The 12,336-nt window shown below is 50.4% G+C and overlaps 1 protein-coding gene across 7 annotated transcripts in view; it reads left to right on the top strand.

Annotated features, from left to right (window-relative positions):
• The window catches only part of Arhgap44 (Rho GTPase activating protein 44), a 153,500-nt gene extending 141,271 nt beyond the window's left edge, over positions 1-12,229 (top strand). For 4 of the 7 annotated variants that reach the window (XM_005067853.4, XM_040748861.1, XM_013111641.3 and 1 more), the window contains 5 exons: positions 785-802; positions 1,591-1,818; positions 3,582-3,739; positions 5,291-5,668; positions 10,780-12,229. In XM_005067853.4, the coding sequence (XP_005067910.1) occupies positions 785-802; positions 1,591-1,818; positions 3,582-3,739; positions 5,291-5,668; positions 10,780-10,919 (922 nt within the window). In that variant the 3' untranslated portion in view covers positions 10,920-12,229. Of the gene's footprint in view, positions 1-784; positions 803-1,590; positions 1,819-3,581; positions 3,740-5,290; positions 5,669-8,767; positions 8,820-10,779 lie in introns of all 7 variants that reach the window. The other 3 variants (XM_013111644.3, XM_013111642.3, XM_040748862.1) reach the window with 3 other exon arrangements.
• Positions 12,230-12,336: the final 107 nt, after the last annotated feature.

The following is a 12,336-nucleotide window of genomic DNA, read 5'->3' as shown; positions in this document are numbered from 1 at the left end:
AGGAGAGACTCCCACCTCCATTCCAAGATGCCCCCTTGAAACCATCAGAGCCTCTGAGAGATGCCTGCCATGGCACTAGGCCAGAAAGGTTCAGGAAGCTGATGCAGCCTAGGTTTGTTTGGTAGCAGCTTCCCCTCCCCCCTCACCTCAGGTCTGTGCTGAAGCATGCTTCCTTAAAGGATCCATTCCACCTGCTACAGCTTATCTCTATTTGAATTGGCCCTTTATCTGGCTGTACCTCTATAATGTAATGTGACCCTTTCAGACAGGCAGGACTCCATGGTGTAACAGCTCAGCACGTCTGACCATTGAGTGAGAAGAGGAGAGAATAAGCACATGAGTGTCCTCTGTTTTCACCCTACTGTGCTAGAGATGGGCGTGGCCTGGAGTGTGGCTTGTCTTGGTACCAAAGTTCATGCCTCCCTCCACACTAGAGTTCTTCTATTAGTCAATGAAACTGTTGCCTAAGGACACAGGACCAGGACCCCCTGGACCGGATGATGGGGTTATAACTGCCTTCTGTGTCCATGCAACTTGAAAATGAGCAGACATCTGGCTTTCTGATAGTTCCACCACCCCATAGCCCTGGCAACTCTACAGCTCTCCTCTACCCACGTGCATGACTGTGGCTTGTGTGGACACAGGAGAGGCTCGGAGACCAACTAAACAGTAGTCACCTTGTCACACACCTTCACAGGAGACCCCGTGCAGACACAGCACTTCTGTGTCCAAAGGGAGGTGTAGATTCATTGACACTAATATCTGTATGTTTCTGTCCCTGCAGCCTTAGGAAAATCCAAAGGTACAGTATCCTCTGGTAGCTACAAGGCCACTTGCAGTCTCTTAAAGCAAGCAAGCTGTGTGGTAGTGAGCTCGGCAAGTGGGTGAATGTGCCATGTTTGGTTGCTTGGCCGACTTACTTGGAGCTGTGTGTCCATCATCAAAGTAGACTCCGAGCCTGGAGGGACCAGAGGCATGAGCAGCTCCTCCCATGCTATGTAGATCAGCAGCTGTGGCCTACAGAGGTCGTGCCTTGACAGGATACCAGCAGTGGCAAAGCTGGAGCTAGAGACCACCTTGCAAAAAGGATGTATTTAGAAGTCTCCTGCTGGTTGGCTCATGTCCTAGACTGGTGCTGTCTGTCCCTGTCCCACCCACCTTCATCTCACATGGGAGGAATGTTTCCCTTGCCGCCTACCCCCACCCCCAGGTAGGCCACATTCTGCTCTGAGGACAGCTTGAGTTCCACACCCCAGGATGCTGTGGGGGCCATTATCCCAGGGCCTGCTGGCTTTGGCAGAGGGTGAAAGCACAGCTTGTGGACTCCCAAGCTGCTGGCTGTACCCTGTTGTGCTTTGCCACTGTGGGGGGGCTGCTCGTGCCAGGCCTGGGCTGGTCCCCAGCAGCCCAGGCCCTGGAGCGTCGCTAGCCATATACCTCCACTGTGGGCATTGCTTCCCAGAGCCTAGGAGGGTGCTAAGCCTGCTGCTCTCTCCTAACACAAATTGCTTGAATGTCTCCGCTTCATGGGGGAGGGAACATGTCACCTGTCACATGTGGGTAAGCAGATGTCTTTGTGTCCCTCGCCAGCATGGGTGTGAGGGTCATGGACACATCTTGGGTGGCTCGAAGAGGCTCCTCTGCTGGTCGGAAAGCATCCTGCGCCCCACCTTCCATGCAGCCTCCTGCCCCACCCTCCGAGCTGGCTGCACCCTTGCCATCACCCCTGCCGGAGCAGGTCCCAGAGAGCCCCGTCACTCCGGCTCCTGCGCTCTCTCCATCAGGTGCCAGCCTGCAGCCCACCCCTGAGCGCCCCAGGTAAGCCCAGCCCCCGCCATGGAAGGCTGCCATGTATGCTGGGGTGCCTGGGCTTTGACTCCCACTCCAGGTCTCCTGGATCTGCTCACCCCCACACCTAAGCATTCATGTTTGGCTTTCTGCATCACGCCAGCACCCAGTCATCTGCATCATCTGCCCTGGATTACTGCGTGAAGTTCAGGCTTTCCAAGAACAGCATCCCCAAGCAGACATAGAAGGTGGCACTTCTCCAGAACCTGCTGGGGACTTGCCACCCTCCACCCTCATGCCTACATATGTTCCCTGATTTGAACTTTAGGATGTCAGCATTTCTCCCTTCTTCTGCCTTTACGTCTGTAGGCGCAGTTTTCACTACGAAAATTAGTGTAGACCAGAGGTGTAAAGGTGGCAGTCGCTCGGGGCGTGGTGACCTTCACAGCATGCTGTGTGGTGGCGTTGCCTTTCAGAGATCATTCAACTCATCACCAGTTCAGTGAACATTGCCAGAACTTTCTCTGCCTAAAGTTAGTAACAGGATTTCTGCCCTACATCTCATGCCCCCATGACAAGAGATGACAACACTGAGTGCAGTGTGGTCCAGAGTATAAGGAAGGGATACCATACCTGGTTAGGCCCAGGCAGAGGACAAGACTTGGAAGGAAGAGCAGCAGCGTGGAGTGGTTTGCTTCTCTTCTCATGTGGCAACCAGAGGATAGCTGCATGGACAGCTATTGCTATGCTAGGGAGCCACACACCCTCATGGACACTGGGTTGGAGGATCGCTGAGTAGCCGGAGCCTTTAACTTAGACAGCTCCTAAATTAGAGTGCAGATCTTTTTTTAATGCCTGGATCCTTTATTGAGTAAAATATAATTCCACTTCAAAATATAAAAGTGACAAAGGGAAAAAAGAGACCATGATAGATTGGGGAGGGGCACCCACCACTGGGTGCGCTGGAGTGGTTGCTGATTGTAGCTCAGAGAAACCCTGATGCTGGGTATGCACCTGCAGGACTCTGGGTCCATGGGAGCTGCAGCCAGGGCAGCAGGAGCTTGGAGATGTAGAGGTTGGCAACAGTGGTCCAGACAAGCTGATCAAAAGAGAAGAGACACATGACCAGATTGAGATGGTCCCCTCTAGCAGCACTCATCTGCATCCCTTGTTTTTTTCCCATCTTACAAAAGAGATGCAATGTGGTGGATCTGTGCCATACAAATATTCCTGAGGATGGATCGATCCCTTGGGCTCTGAAGGCATCCAGGGCTATTGTACATCGGTACCTCTCAGGAGCACTTCTGTGGAGGTTATCACTCATTGGTGCAGATCACTGCAAAAGTGAGACATAACCCTTTGACTGGAGAGCCATAGCCAGAGGCTTGGCAGTAGAGGTTGTGTCATCAACCCTTGCTGGGCACACTGACCCTAGGAAGCCCTCTTGATTCTGGTATGTCACAGTGGTGGAAGGAACAAGAAGATCCAAGTATCTAGTTTCACATTGACATAGACCTCCCTGGTTGAGGACATCATACAGCAGGGCCACATGTGTGTTCCACATTGCTCATTGGTCACCTGAGGGCAGAAGATCCTGGCTGTGAATACCTGAATGGAACCCAGGCCATCAGTGCCCCAGGAAGGGACTGTCATCTCACCTACCCAAGACCATCAATGACCTTGAGAAAGGACTGAGGCAAAGCAGTGACAGTTAAGCAGGGACCAGACACTTAGCACTGCCGTGAGTGAGTTTGTACTTAAGGGTTCCCTTGTTCTGTGTATTTGTGTTCCAGTGTCTCTAAAAGCAAGGAACTGTCTCCAGGGTCTGGGCAGAAAGGAAGTCCAGGATCCATCCAGGGGACAGCCTGCCCAGGGACACAACTGGGGCCACAGCCGGCTGCCAGCCCCAGCCCGCTTCCTGCAGATCAGAGTCCTCACACCCTCCGGAAAGGTTGGTCCCTTCTTGTGACTATTCTTAAGCCAGACATAAGCCATTTTCCCCACTAGTAAGGACCTCTGGAAACCCTTGCTTAACGAATGAATCATTCATTCCCAGTCTTAGCACTAGAGCTCTGAGAAATTACCCAGCCCCACCAGGGAATGCATCACACATGCAGCGAGTCAGTAGGAGATGGATGGGGGGAAGCAGGACTTTTGTAATATTTCATGATGCTCTGATGCTCTACCATATAATCCCACCGAAGTACCACACTGCTATGCAGAAAATCCTGTTCTTCACATTATACAAAAGAGGACTGATTGTTTTTTAGGAGAGGCTAAAATAATTATCCCAGGGCATGTAGCAGCAAGTAGAAGATAGAAGCCTGACCCCAAGTTAGCAGAGCCTGTTATTTTCTCATGCACATCCCAGAGACAAGCCTGGGAAATAGGATAGCCTCAGATATTCCTGCCATGGAGGGAGTGGCTATGGGGAGGGGCAAGGGTGGGGAAGAGGCCACTGGGCCTCTCTTGAGACTTAAATGGGCCCTTCTATCATTAGTCAAGTACTGGCAGCCACCCCTCAGTTCTGAAGACTAATGTTCGTGTTCTGGGGATGTTTGCCTATCAGTGGGATCTCCTGGGTATTCGACTCCATTGTGGGTGCCATTCATTTTCAACTCAATGTAGCAGGCATTCTCTATGATTAAGTAAATAAAAGGGGAAACAGAGGTACTTCACAGAGGCTGGGGCAATGGTGTGCTTTAAAAAAAAATGTAGCCACACTGGGTGTAGCTTAGAGCAAAAGAGAAAATTCCAATTGGTCCATCCATACTTGCACCCAGGGGGCACAATTGTTAATAGAAAAGGGGTAAATGAAAGTGATCCATGGCCACAGGCTGGGGAGGTGCAATTACCAAGTCACAACTGTGAGGGGTGGAGTTCAAATGTTCCACTGCACAGTGGGGTAACTACTGTCCTTATACAGTAATTAATTAGACATTTCCAGAGAGCTAGGGAAGTCTTGGCAAGTTCCCAGCACACAGAAGTGATCACACTTGGAGACATGGGAATGGTAATGACTGTAATTTTGCCATTATGCATTGCATTCTATCAATATACAAAGGCTATTATATCTGTTAACTCAAAGATTACAAACCAAAGCCTGGGTGGGGATCTAAGTGAGTGTGGGCTTGGGGTATCTATAGCCAGAGGATTTATTGCTGGGAGACCGAGGTCATTGCACAGCTTCAGACAAAGGCCATTTACTTCCCTAGGAGGCCCCCTGAGCAGCCCCTGTGGGGACACCTTGAACTAGAATCTTCTCCAGTAGAGCTAGCCTTGTTGACTCACCCTTAGAATTCAGTGAGGAGAGGAAGAGAAATAAACTAGCAGCAGGTGGTAAGTTAAGAAAACTCTGCTTCTTCTCCACTCTTAAAAGCTTATTGGTTGCTCTTGGCATTTTAGGCAAAGCAATGGCAGCTAGGAACCAGGAGGCTACACACCAACAGTCATCCTAGTGGGCTTCCCTGATAGCTCTTTGTCCTGTGTTTGTCTCTTACAGTTTCAAAGAAGTTGGCACCAATTCCTCCCAAGGTCCCCTTCGTGCAGCCAGGGACTGTTTCTGACCAGCCCACTGGCCAGCCATCCCCAGTCAGCCTGTCTCCCACTCCACCGAGCACTCCGTCGCCGTATGGACTGAGCTGCCCGCCAGGGTACTCCTTGGCCTCTGGCCAGCTTTCTCCTGCCTCAGCCCCTCCCCTGGCCTCTCCCTCTGTCTTCACAAGCACTTTAGCCAAGTCTCGGCCTACCCCTAAACCCCGACAGAGGCCCACCCTGCCGCCACCTCAGCCTCCCAGTGTCAGCCTTTCGGCCTCGAGTCCACAGTCCACGGAGCACCCCATGCTAGACGGCATGTCGCCGGGGGAAAGCATGTCTACAGGTATGCAGGCTGTGGGCTGTCTGCAGGGCTCCTGGGAAGCTTAGCAGTGTGCCAGGGGCAGGAGCAGCAGCATCACCTCTGGCCTCAAGCCCCCTGGGGACAGTAGTCCTGGAGAGCAGCTGATGTGCAGGGGAGCTCTTGGGGCTCCTCCAGCCTAGGCATCTGGTTCCACGGAGTTGGTGGGATTGCTTCCTCTGGAGTGAGACCTCCAGAGAGGCTGGCAGCAAAGCACAGAGGCAGTGTCATCTTCCGCCAGACAGAGCCCGGCAGCTGAGAGAGGCGTTTCCTGAGTAGAAAAGTAAGCCTTGCTAGGTAAATATATTTGCAGATACATATTAGAGATGGGTCATCTTATGAAAAACCACGTCTCCTCTTCTCTCACCACAATTACACCAGCTGCAAATTAGTCAAACCTGCAATTGCTTAACTAAGTTTTACACTAAATTCAAACCAAAGGTGGAGTTGTCTTCCCAGGAAAATGCATAAGCATGTGAAATTACAGTTAGTGAACACCGTTCTCTGTGGAAGAAATGGGACATTTTAAAAATGTCTCCCAGATATGTGCCTTACACAATTATCAAGTCAGGGGCAGATCTCTGGTGGCTGCTAATGTCATGTGATCAGTTTTCTTATTTAGGGAGATAAGCAAAGTAGTGGGCTGAGGCCTTGAATAAAGCTGGTTCATTTCATAGGACAGACAGCCAGATTACCACTGGTGAACACTGCCGCAGATAGCAGGTGAGGCAGCTTGAGACACAGTGAGAAACCCTCACACACGTACACCACATGCACACATTGAAAACACATACACTCTGCACATAACGCATCCCATAAACAGACACACCCACAAGTGTGCACAGCACACACATACACCACAAATATATACATATATACTTGTGCACACAGCACACATATATATGCGCTACATCACATGCACCAGGCATGTTTACATCAAATATTCAGATGTGCACACAGCTCACACATATACACACGATGAGGCATTTATCTAAATTGTTCTATTATTAATAAAAACCCAGGAGTCAGATATTGGAGCAAAGATCTGACAGATCAAAAAAGTGGCAGAGGAATGACCAGCTGGCCGCCTTTCCCCATGCTTCCCAGATCAAATCTAAGTCCCTTCCTACTCTTTCCTATGCCTCTCTATCATATCGTATCCCGGGTCCTCCAAAATCTCTACAGCTAATTCCAGTCAGCTAGTCATTGACTCTGCCCCTTGATTCAAGGTTAAATTTACTAACAGTTTCGGAGTGTCACAGTACAATCAAATAGTCCTGCAACAATACTACACATACACTGTTTTAGGGTTTCTATTGCCATGATAAAACACCACGAACAAAGTAACTTGGGGAGGAAAGGGTTTATTTAACCTTATAGCCCATCGTCTAGGGAAGTTGGAAAAGGAACTCGAGGCAGGAACCTGGAGGCAGGAGCTGATGCAGAGGCCATGGAAGAGAGCTGCTTACTGGCTTGCCCCTCATGGCTTGCTCAGCCTGCTCTGATCGCTGATCGTCTAGGGAAGTTGGAAAAGGAACTCCAGGCGGGAACCTGGAGGCAGGAGCTGATGTGGAGGCCATGGAAAAGAGCTGCTTACTGGCTTGCTCCTCATGGCTTGCTCAGCTGCTCTGTTATAACACGCAGGACCACCATCCCAGATGTGATACCACCCACAGTGGCTAGGCTCCGTCTCACACCAGTCATCAATTAAAAAATGCATCATAGGCTTGCCCACAGGATAATCTTGTGAGGGCATTTTTTCAGTTGAGATCCTTCTTCCCAGATGATTCTGGTCCATATCAAGTTGACAAGCCAGTACACCACAATAAATACATCACACCCCCACATGCACACATACATTTATTTGTTCGCCACACACATAGATGCCCCATACCTGCATGCTTACTTAGCACCCACATGCATGTATCACATATGGGCTACATTCACATGCATCACTCATGAACATATAGACCACACGTACACATCACACACATACACCAAACCTACATACACACACAGCACATATATCACATACACATGTACTTATTGCATGGACAAACACATCATACATGACATATACATGCACACACTGCCACATGCCATGATGTATGTGTAAGCTACATAGCTGCATACCATGTAAGTCAAATAACACTGAAGCTAGGGCATAATTAGAAGGCAGACCATTTGCTCTACCTGAGTTTATCCCCAGCACACACATTAAGAAAACCACACGCCCACATTCATTATGTGCCACACACATACAAAGGCCCCCAAGCTATTCGGGTATAGTGGGACCTTGCTCGGTTATTGCCTTCTTTCCCTGCTGTATTATCACAGAACCCAACCTGTTTTTCCTTAGATGAGATGGCAGCTACAGTTTGTGGGGGCCAACTCTTGGCTGCCAGCACAAATGCTAGTCAAATAGCAAGTGTTTGTGGTGGGTCAGGAGTTGCAACCTGGCTTCTGTACCTTTGGAAGAGATCAACATGAGTACACAGCTGCTATCATCCGTTCTGTAGCTCAGTCAAACCCAGGGAGTGTCCTGAACCAGGCAGCCAGCGCCCTCCTCCTGTGAGCGCTGAAGGAGCCCATGATCCAGATGAGTCCTTGTGGAAGGCAACACCTACTCACAGAGTGGCCGAGGGCCAGAGGCAGCTCATGGGACTGCTTCCTCGGCACTCCACTCCCAGGCAGGGTTACCAGGTAACCCACTCCGCAAGATCTAGGATAAATAGTGATGTCACTCAAGAAAGCAGAAAAGGGCACAATGACATAAGTGGTAGGTGGGTATCAGCAGGCAAGAAGGGACAGTGCCTTATAGCTTGTGAGACATAGGCCACTTGCCATAGCCTAGGCTGGATGTCTGTGACCTTTTGACGCAAGTAATATCCTGCCCAATGTCTCTGTTGTTTAATGTTCTTTGGGCAGCAGACCATTGTGTGTCTTGTATGTATAGGTCTTTGACAGTGTAGAACCTGTAGTCGGTGTGGCCTTTCTGGGACTGTGACGCGGGCAGTGTTTTTTGTTACATGTGTTTCATCCTGTTTGTTCCTCTCTCCGAATCCTATCATTATGTTCTTGCAGCTGTGTGACATGAGTGACGCAGTGTTGGATACGTGTGAGGGGGATTTTCAGGGTAAGCTGGCCCCAGCTCACCTCGCTTTATGCCTCCTAGCCAGCCCAGCCAGCTGCCTGGCTACCACCCATCCCACCAGCCCCTCCTCTTACTGCATGTGGCTCAGACCCACCAACAGCATGCTTACTTCACTTACTGGCTCTCCCCAGCCTCAGGGAGGGCCTCCTGGCTTAAGAGCCTGTGGTTTCTTAGATCACTGGCCTGTTTCTCCTTTCTTGTCACTAGGCGCTGGGGGAGACACCCAGCAGAGATGCCCACCCCTCCTTTCCACCCATGTCACCATCTTAGCAGACCCCTTTCCTCAAGTCAAGTTTACCCAGATAACAGGCAGGCCTGCTCTTATTGCTTCTGAAGTTTCTGTGCCCATTAACACTGTCCCCTGGACCCCTTTGCTGAGAGACATGTCCCCAAGAACACTCACCAGGTACGGTCTGGCACAGGGCCACGGGTTTACACCAGCTGATCTAAGTGCCACTGTCAGTGCTAAGGCAAAGCTTGGACGGTCCATAGGGCAGCGCTTCTGTGCTAACAGCAGCCACCAGGTCCTCCGGCCAACCCGGGACAAAGTTTTATCATTACCTGCTCGGGTTCCTTCTCATCAAGAATAGATAATCAAGCCTAAAATCAGGCAAGAGCATGGATAAAGCCCAGAGGATTGAGAGGATTTTGTCCTGGTGACTAGCAGCAAGGCATCTGGTACTCACAGGTCTGAGGGAAACAGTCAAGGTTCCCAGAGGGTTCTCCTCTAAGCCCTGCCCTCTCAGTGAGTGATCCTCCTTGCCCAGGCTCCTTTGAGGGCACTGCCAAGGTAAGACTGAGACAGTCCTGTGCTAGCTGGGCACTGTCTGAACTTTCATGTTTATGTTCAGTGCCCATGCTCTGATTTGGCAGTCCTGCTGTGAGACAGGCCTGCAACTCTGCATCCAGAGAGCCTATGCATGTTTCCGATAAGTCCCAGCAGCCTGCCCCACACATGCAGAAGTGTCAGCCTGTAGGCATCCTCAGGGATGCAGGTCACACACTGCAGAGGTCACTTAGTGCTGGCTGGGCCAAGCATACCCAGATCTGCCCCACCATTGTGCAACCAGACAGGCTACAACGGGCAGAGTAGGGTGTCCCAGGGCGTGTGTGTCTGTAAAATGTCTTTGAAGGCAGTGTCTAAATGTAATGCCTGTATGGTATTTATTCTCAACATGTTTAAATTTTTTAAAAAGCCAACAGAAACAAAACTCAACCTAGTGGCCTAGGGCTGAGCCCCTGCCAGATTGGCATACTGTCAGCTGGAATGCTGTTGCCAGTTCAAGTTGACAAAATTCACAGCAGTCCAGAACTAGGTGGGTTAGGTGGGTAGGGGGAATGACAGAACTCAGAAGGAAGGGTCCATCATCCCAACTCACCTCCTGCAGCTCAGGACCTCAGCAGACTGGACCCTCCAGGATCTACCCAGCAGTGGCTGAGGCTTCAGGACCACTCCTAGTGTGGTGTTCAAGGGGCCGAGTACCCAGCTGAGAGCCCTGTGAGGTGATTTTATCTTTTGCTGACCCCCAGACACTGAGCTGTGTAACTTTGGGTACATTCCTCCTCCCGCCCTTGACAGAAATGGCCTTCTAGTCCTTGTTAAAGTGATTCTGAACAGGGGTCTTGGGGTGGGGTGGATCCAGCACCCTAAGAAGATTCTGAGCTGCTAACACATCAGTTTTTAAGTGAGGGCAGTGACTGTCTCTGCAGACTGATTCCAGGAGATGTTACTGATGCCTGCCTGGGAGCACCCTGCCTATCAGGGCCTGGGTGCAGAGCCTGAGACTGTAACAGAGCCTTGTCCTCTAGGCAGGCTCCCAGGCAGAAACACATCAGCCACACCCTGATCCTGCATTCTAATGAGCTAGCCTGAGCAGAGCCAGCCCTGCTTCCTATGCTGTCTGTCTGCAATTGGCCCTGTCACTTCCTCTTCTCTCTGCAGATCTTGTCCACTTTGATGTCCCCTCCATCCACATAGAGCTGGGGTCAACGCTCCGCCTGAGCCCCCTGGAACACGCACGGAGGCACTCAGTGACTGACAAGAGGGATTCGGAAGAGGAGTCTGAAAGTACAGCTCTTTGATGCGGCCCACCCTGACACGTGTACATACATCCACGGGTCCCCAGGCACCACCCAGAGCAGCGCCCCTAGCCTGCCAAGGATTTCCCATCAGCCCTTTGCTGTCATGTCCAGCACCAGGGTCGAGATGGGCAGAGGAAAAGAGCTCTCCCGTCCATGCGGCGAGTGTTGGTGGTGCAGATTTTGTTTGTTCATTTTGGGTGATGATTCCAACCTTTTGTTTGACCTTTGCCTTTTGACTTTGTGCCTATTTTGATCCATCTTTGGCCTCTATGGCAAGCAGTATCCACCTCTCACTCAAGGGCTTGCCAGGATGGCCTTTGCAGGATGAGGGTGCAAAAGAGGGTCCAGTTACTGCTTTGACTGGGACATCAGGTCCTGCAGCATCACCCTAAGGGCCAGAGAGGAAGCAGGACAGGAGACCTTTTCATAGGGCAAGAGAAGTCCTGGACACTGTCTGTCCTCTGCCTTCTGCCAGGGTCCTGGCCAACCAGAAAGACCATTCAGGCTACCCTTAATCACAGCTCCAAATTAAGCAGCTTAACCCATCTATTTCTGACAGCTTTATTTCCCCCGAGTTGAAGAAATGCTCCCTTTAGTCCATATTGGCATTTCTGAATTGAGGATTTGAATACAGACCTTATGTAGGTCTCCATGTACCCCTCCATGTCCCCCACACACACGTTAGGTATCTGAGAGCAATTTTCCCATCCAGGCTCCCAGCTTAGTAGGTATGTGGGGCCTAGCACTCCTCTTCTGGAGGTTACAGCTGACTAGCAATAATTTTGTTCCCTAAAGCAGGTAGAGGGAGTGGTACTGGCCACCCAGCCCACGGTGTGGACTTCTCTGCTCACCAGCAGACCCTGATCATCAACTCACCGTGCCCCATCCAGCCCTGGGGCAGGGGCACAGAGAGCCTCTTCACACTTTGGGATTAAGGGAATAAAACAGATCGGGGCATTGCATGCAAAGTCCAAGTTTAAAGTTTGATCCTTTGAAAATAGATAAACCTATACATGATATATTTGTATATACAAAATCTATATTTGTTTAATTTGAGCCATTCAATCTAAACCAGTGTACAGATGTACAATGAAAAACTCTAAATGCTTAGTTATTTTTCCCAGCAGTGTAAACTCACCCTTCTCCGAGTGGGATCTACAGACTTTTGACGTTACAGCTTTGCTCACTTCCTGGCAAGGGCAGTCCAATCCCCAATTTGTAACGGAGCCTAGGGGTTGAAGGTTATCTTTAAATACATGTACAAATTGTTGTCAAGAGTAATGTTATTAAAATAGATTTATTATCCCTGAGCTTGGCACATGGTCTTGTTTTAGTAGAGGCGGCTGGGCAGTGACAACACCCTGTGCAGCATCAGGAGGAAGTCTGAAGATCGCCACCAGGGAAGGAAGGCCAAGTG

The sequence above is a fragment of the Mesocricetus auratus genome, unplaced genomic scaffold, assembly GCF_017639785.1.
Source record: "Mesocricetus auratus isolate SY011 unplaced genomic scaffold, BCM_Maur_2.0 Super-Scaffold_100007, whole genome shotgun sequence".
Lineage (NCBI taxonomy): Eukaryota > Metazoa > Chordata > Mammalia > Rodentia > Cricetidae > Mesocricetus > Mesocricetus auratus.
The sequence above is the reverse complement of the archived record's forward strand: the minus strand, read 5'-3'. Positions and strand labels throughout refer to the sequence as shown.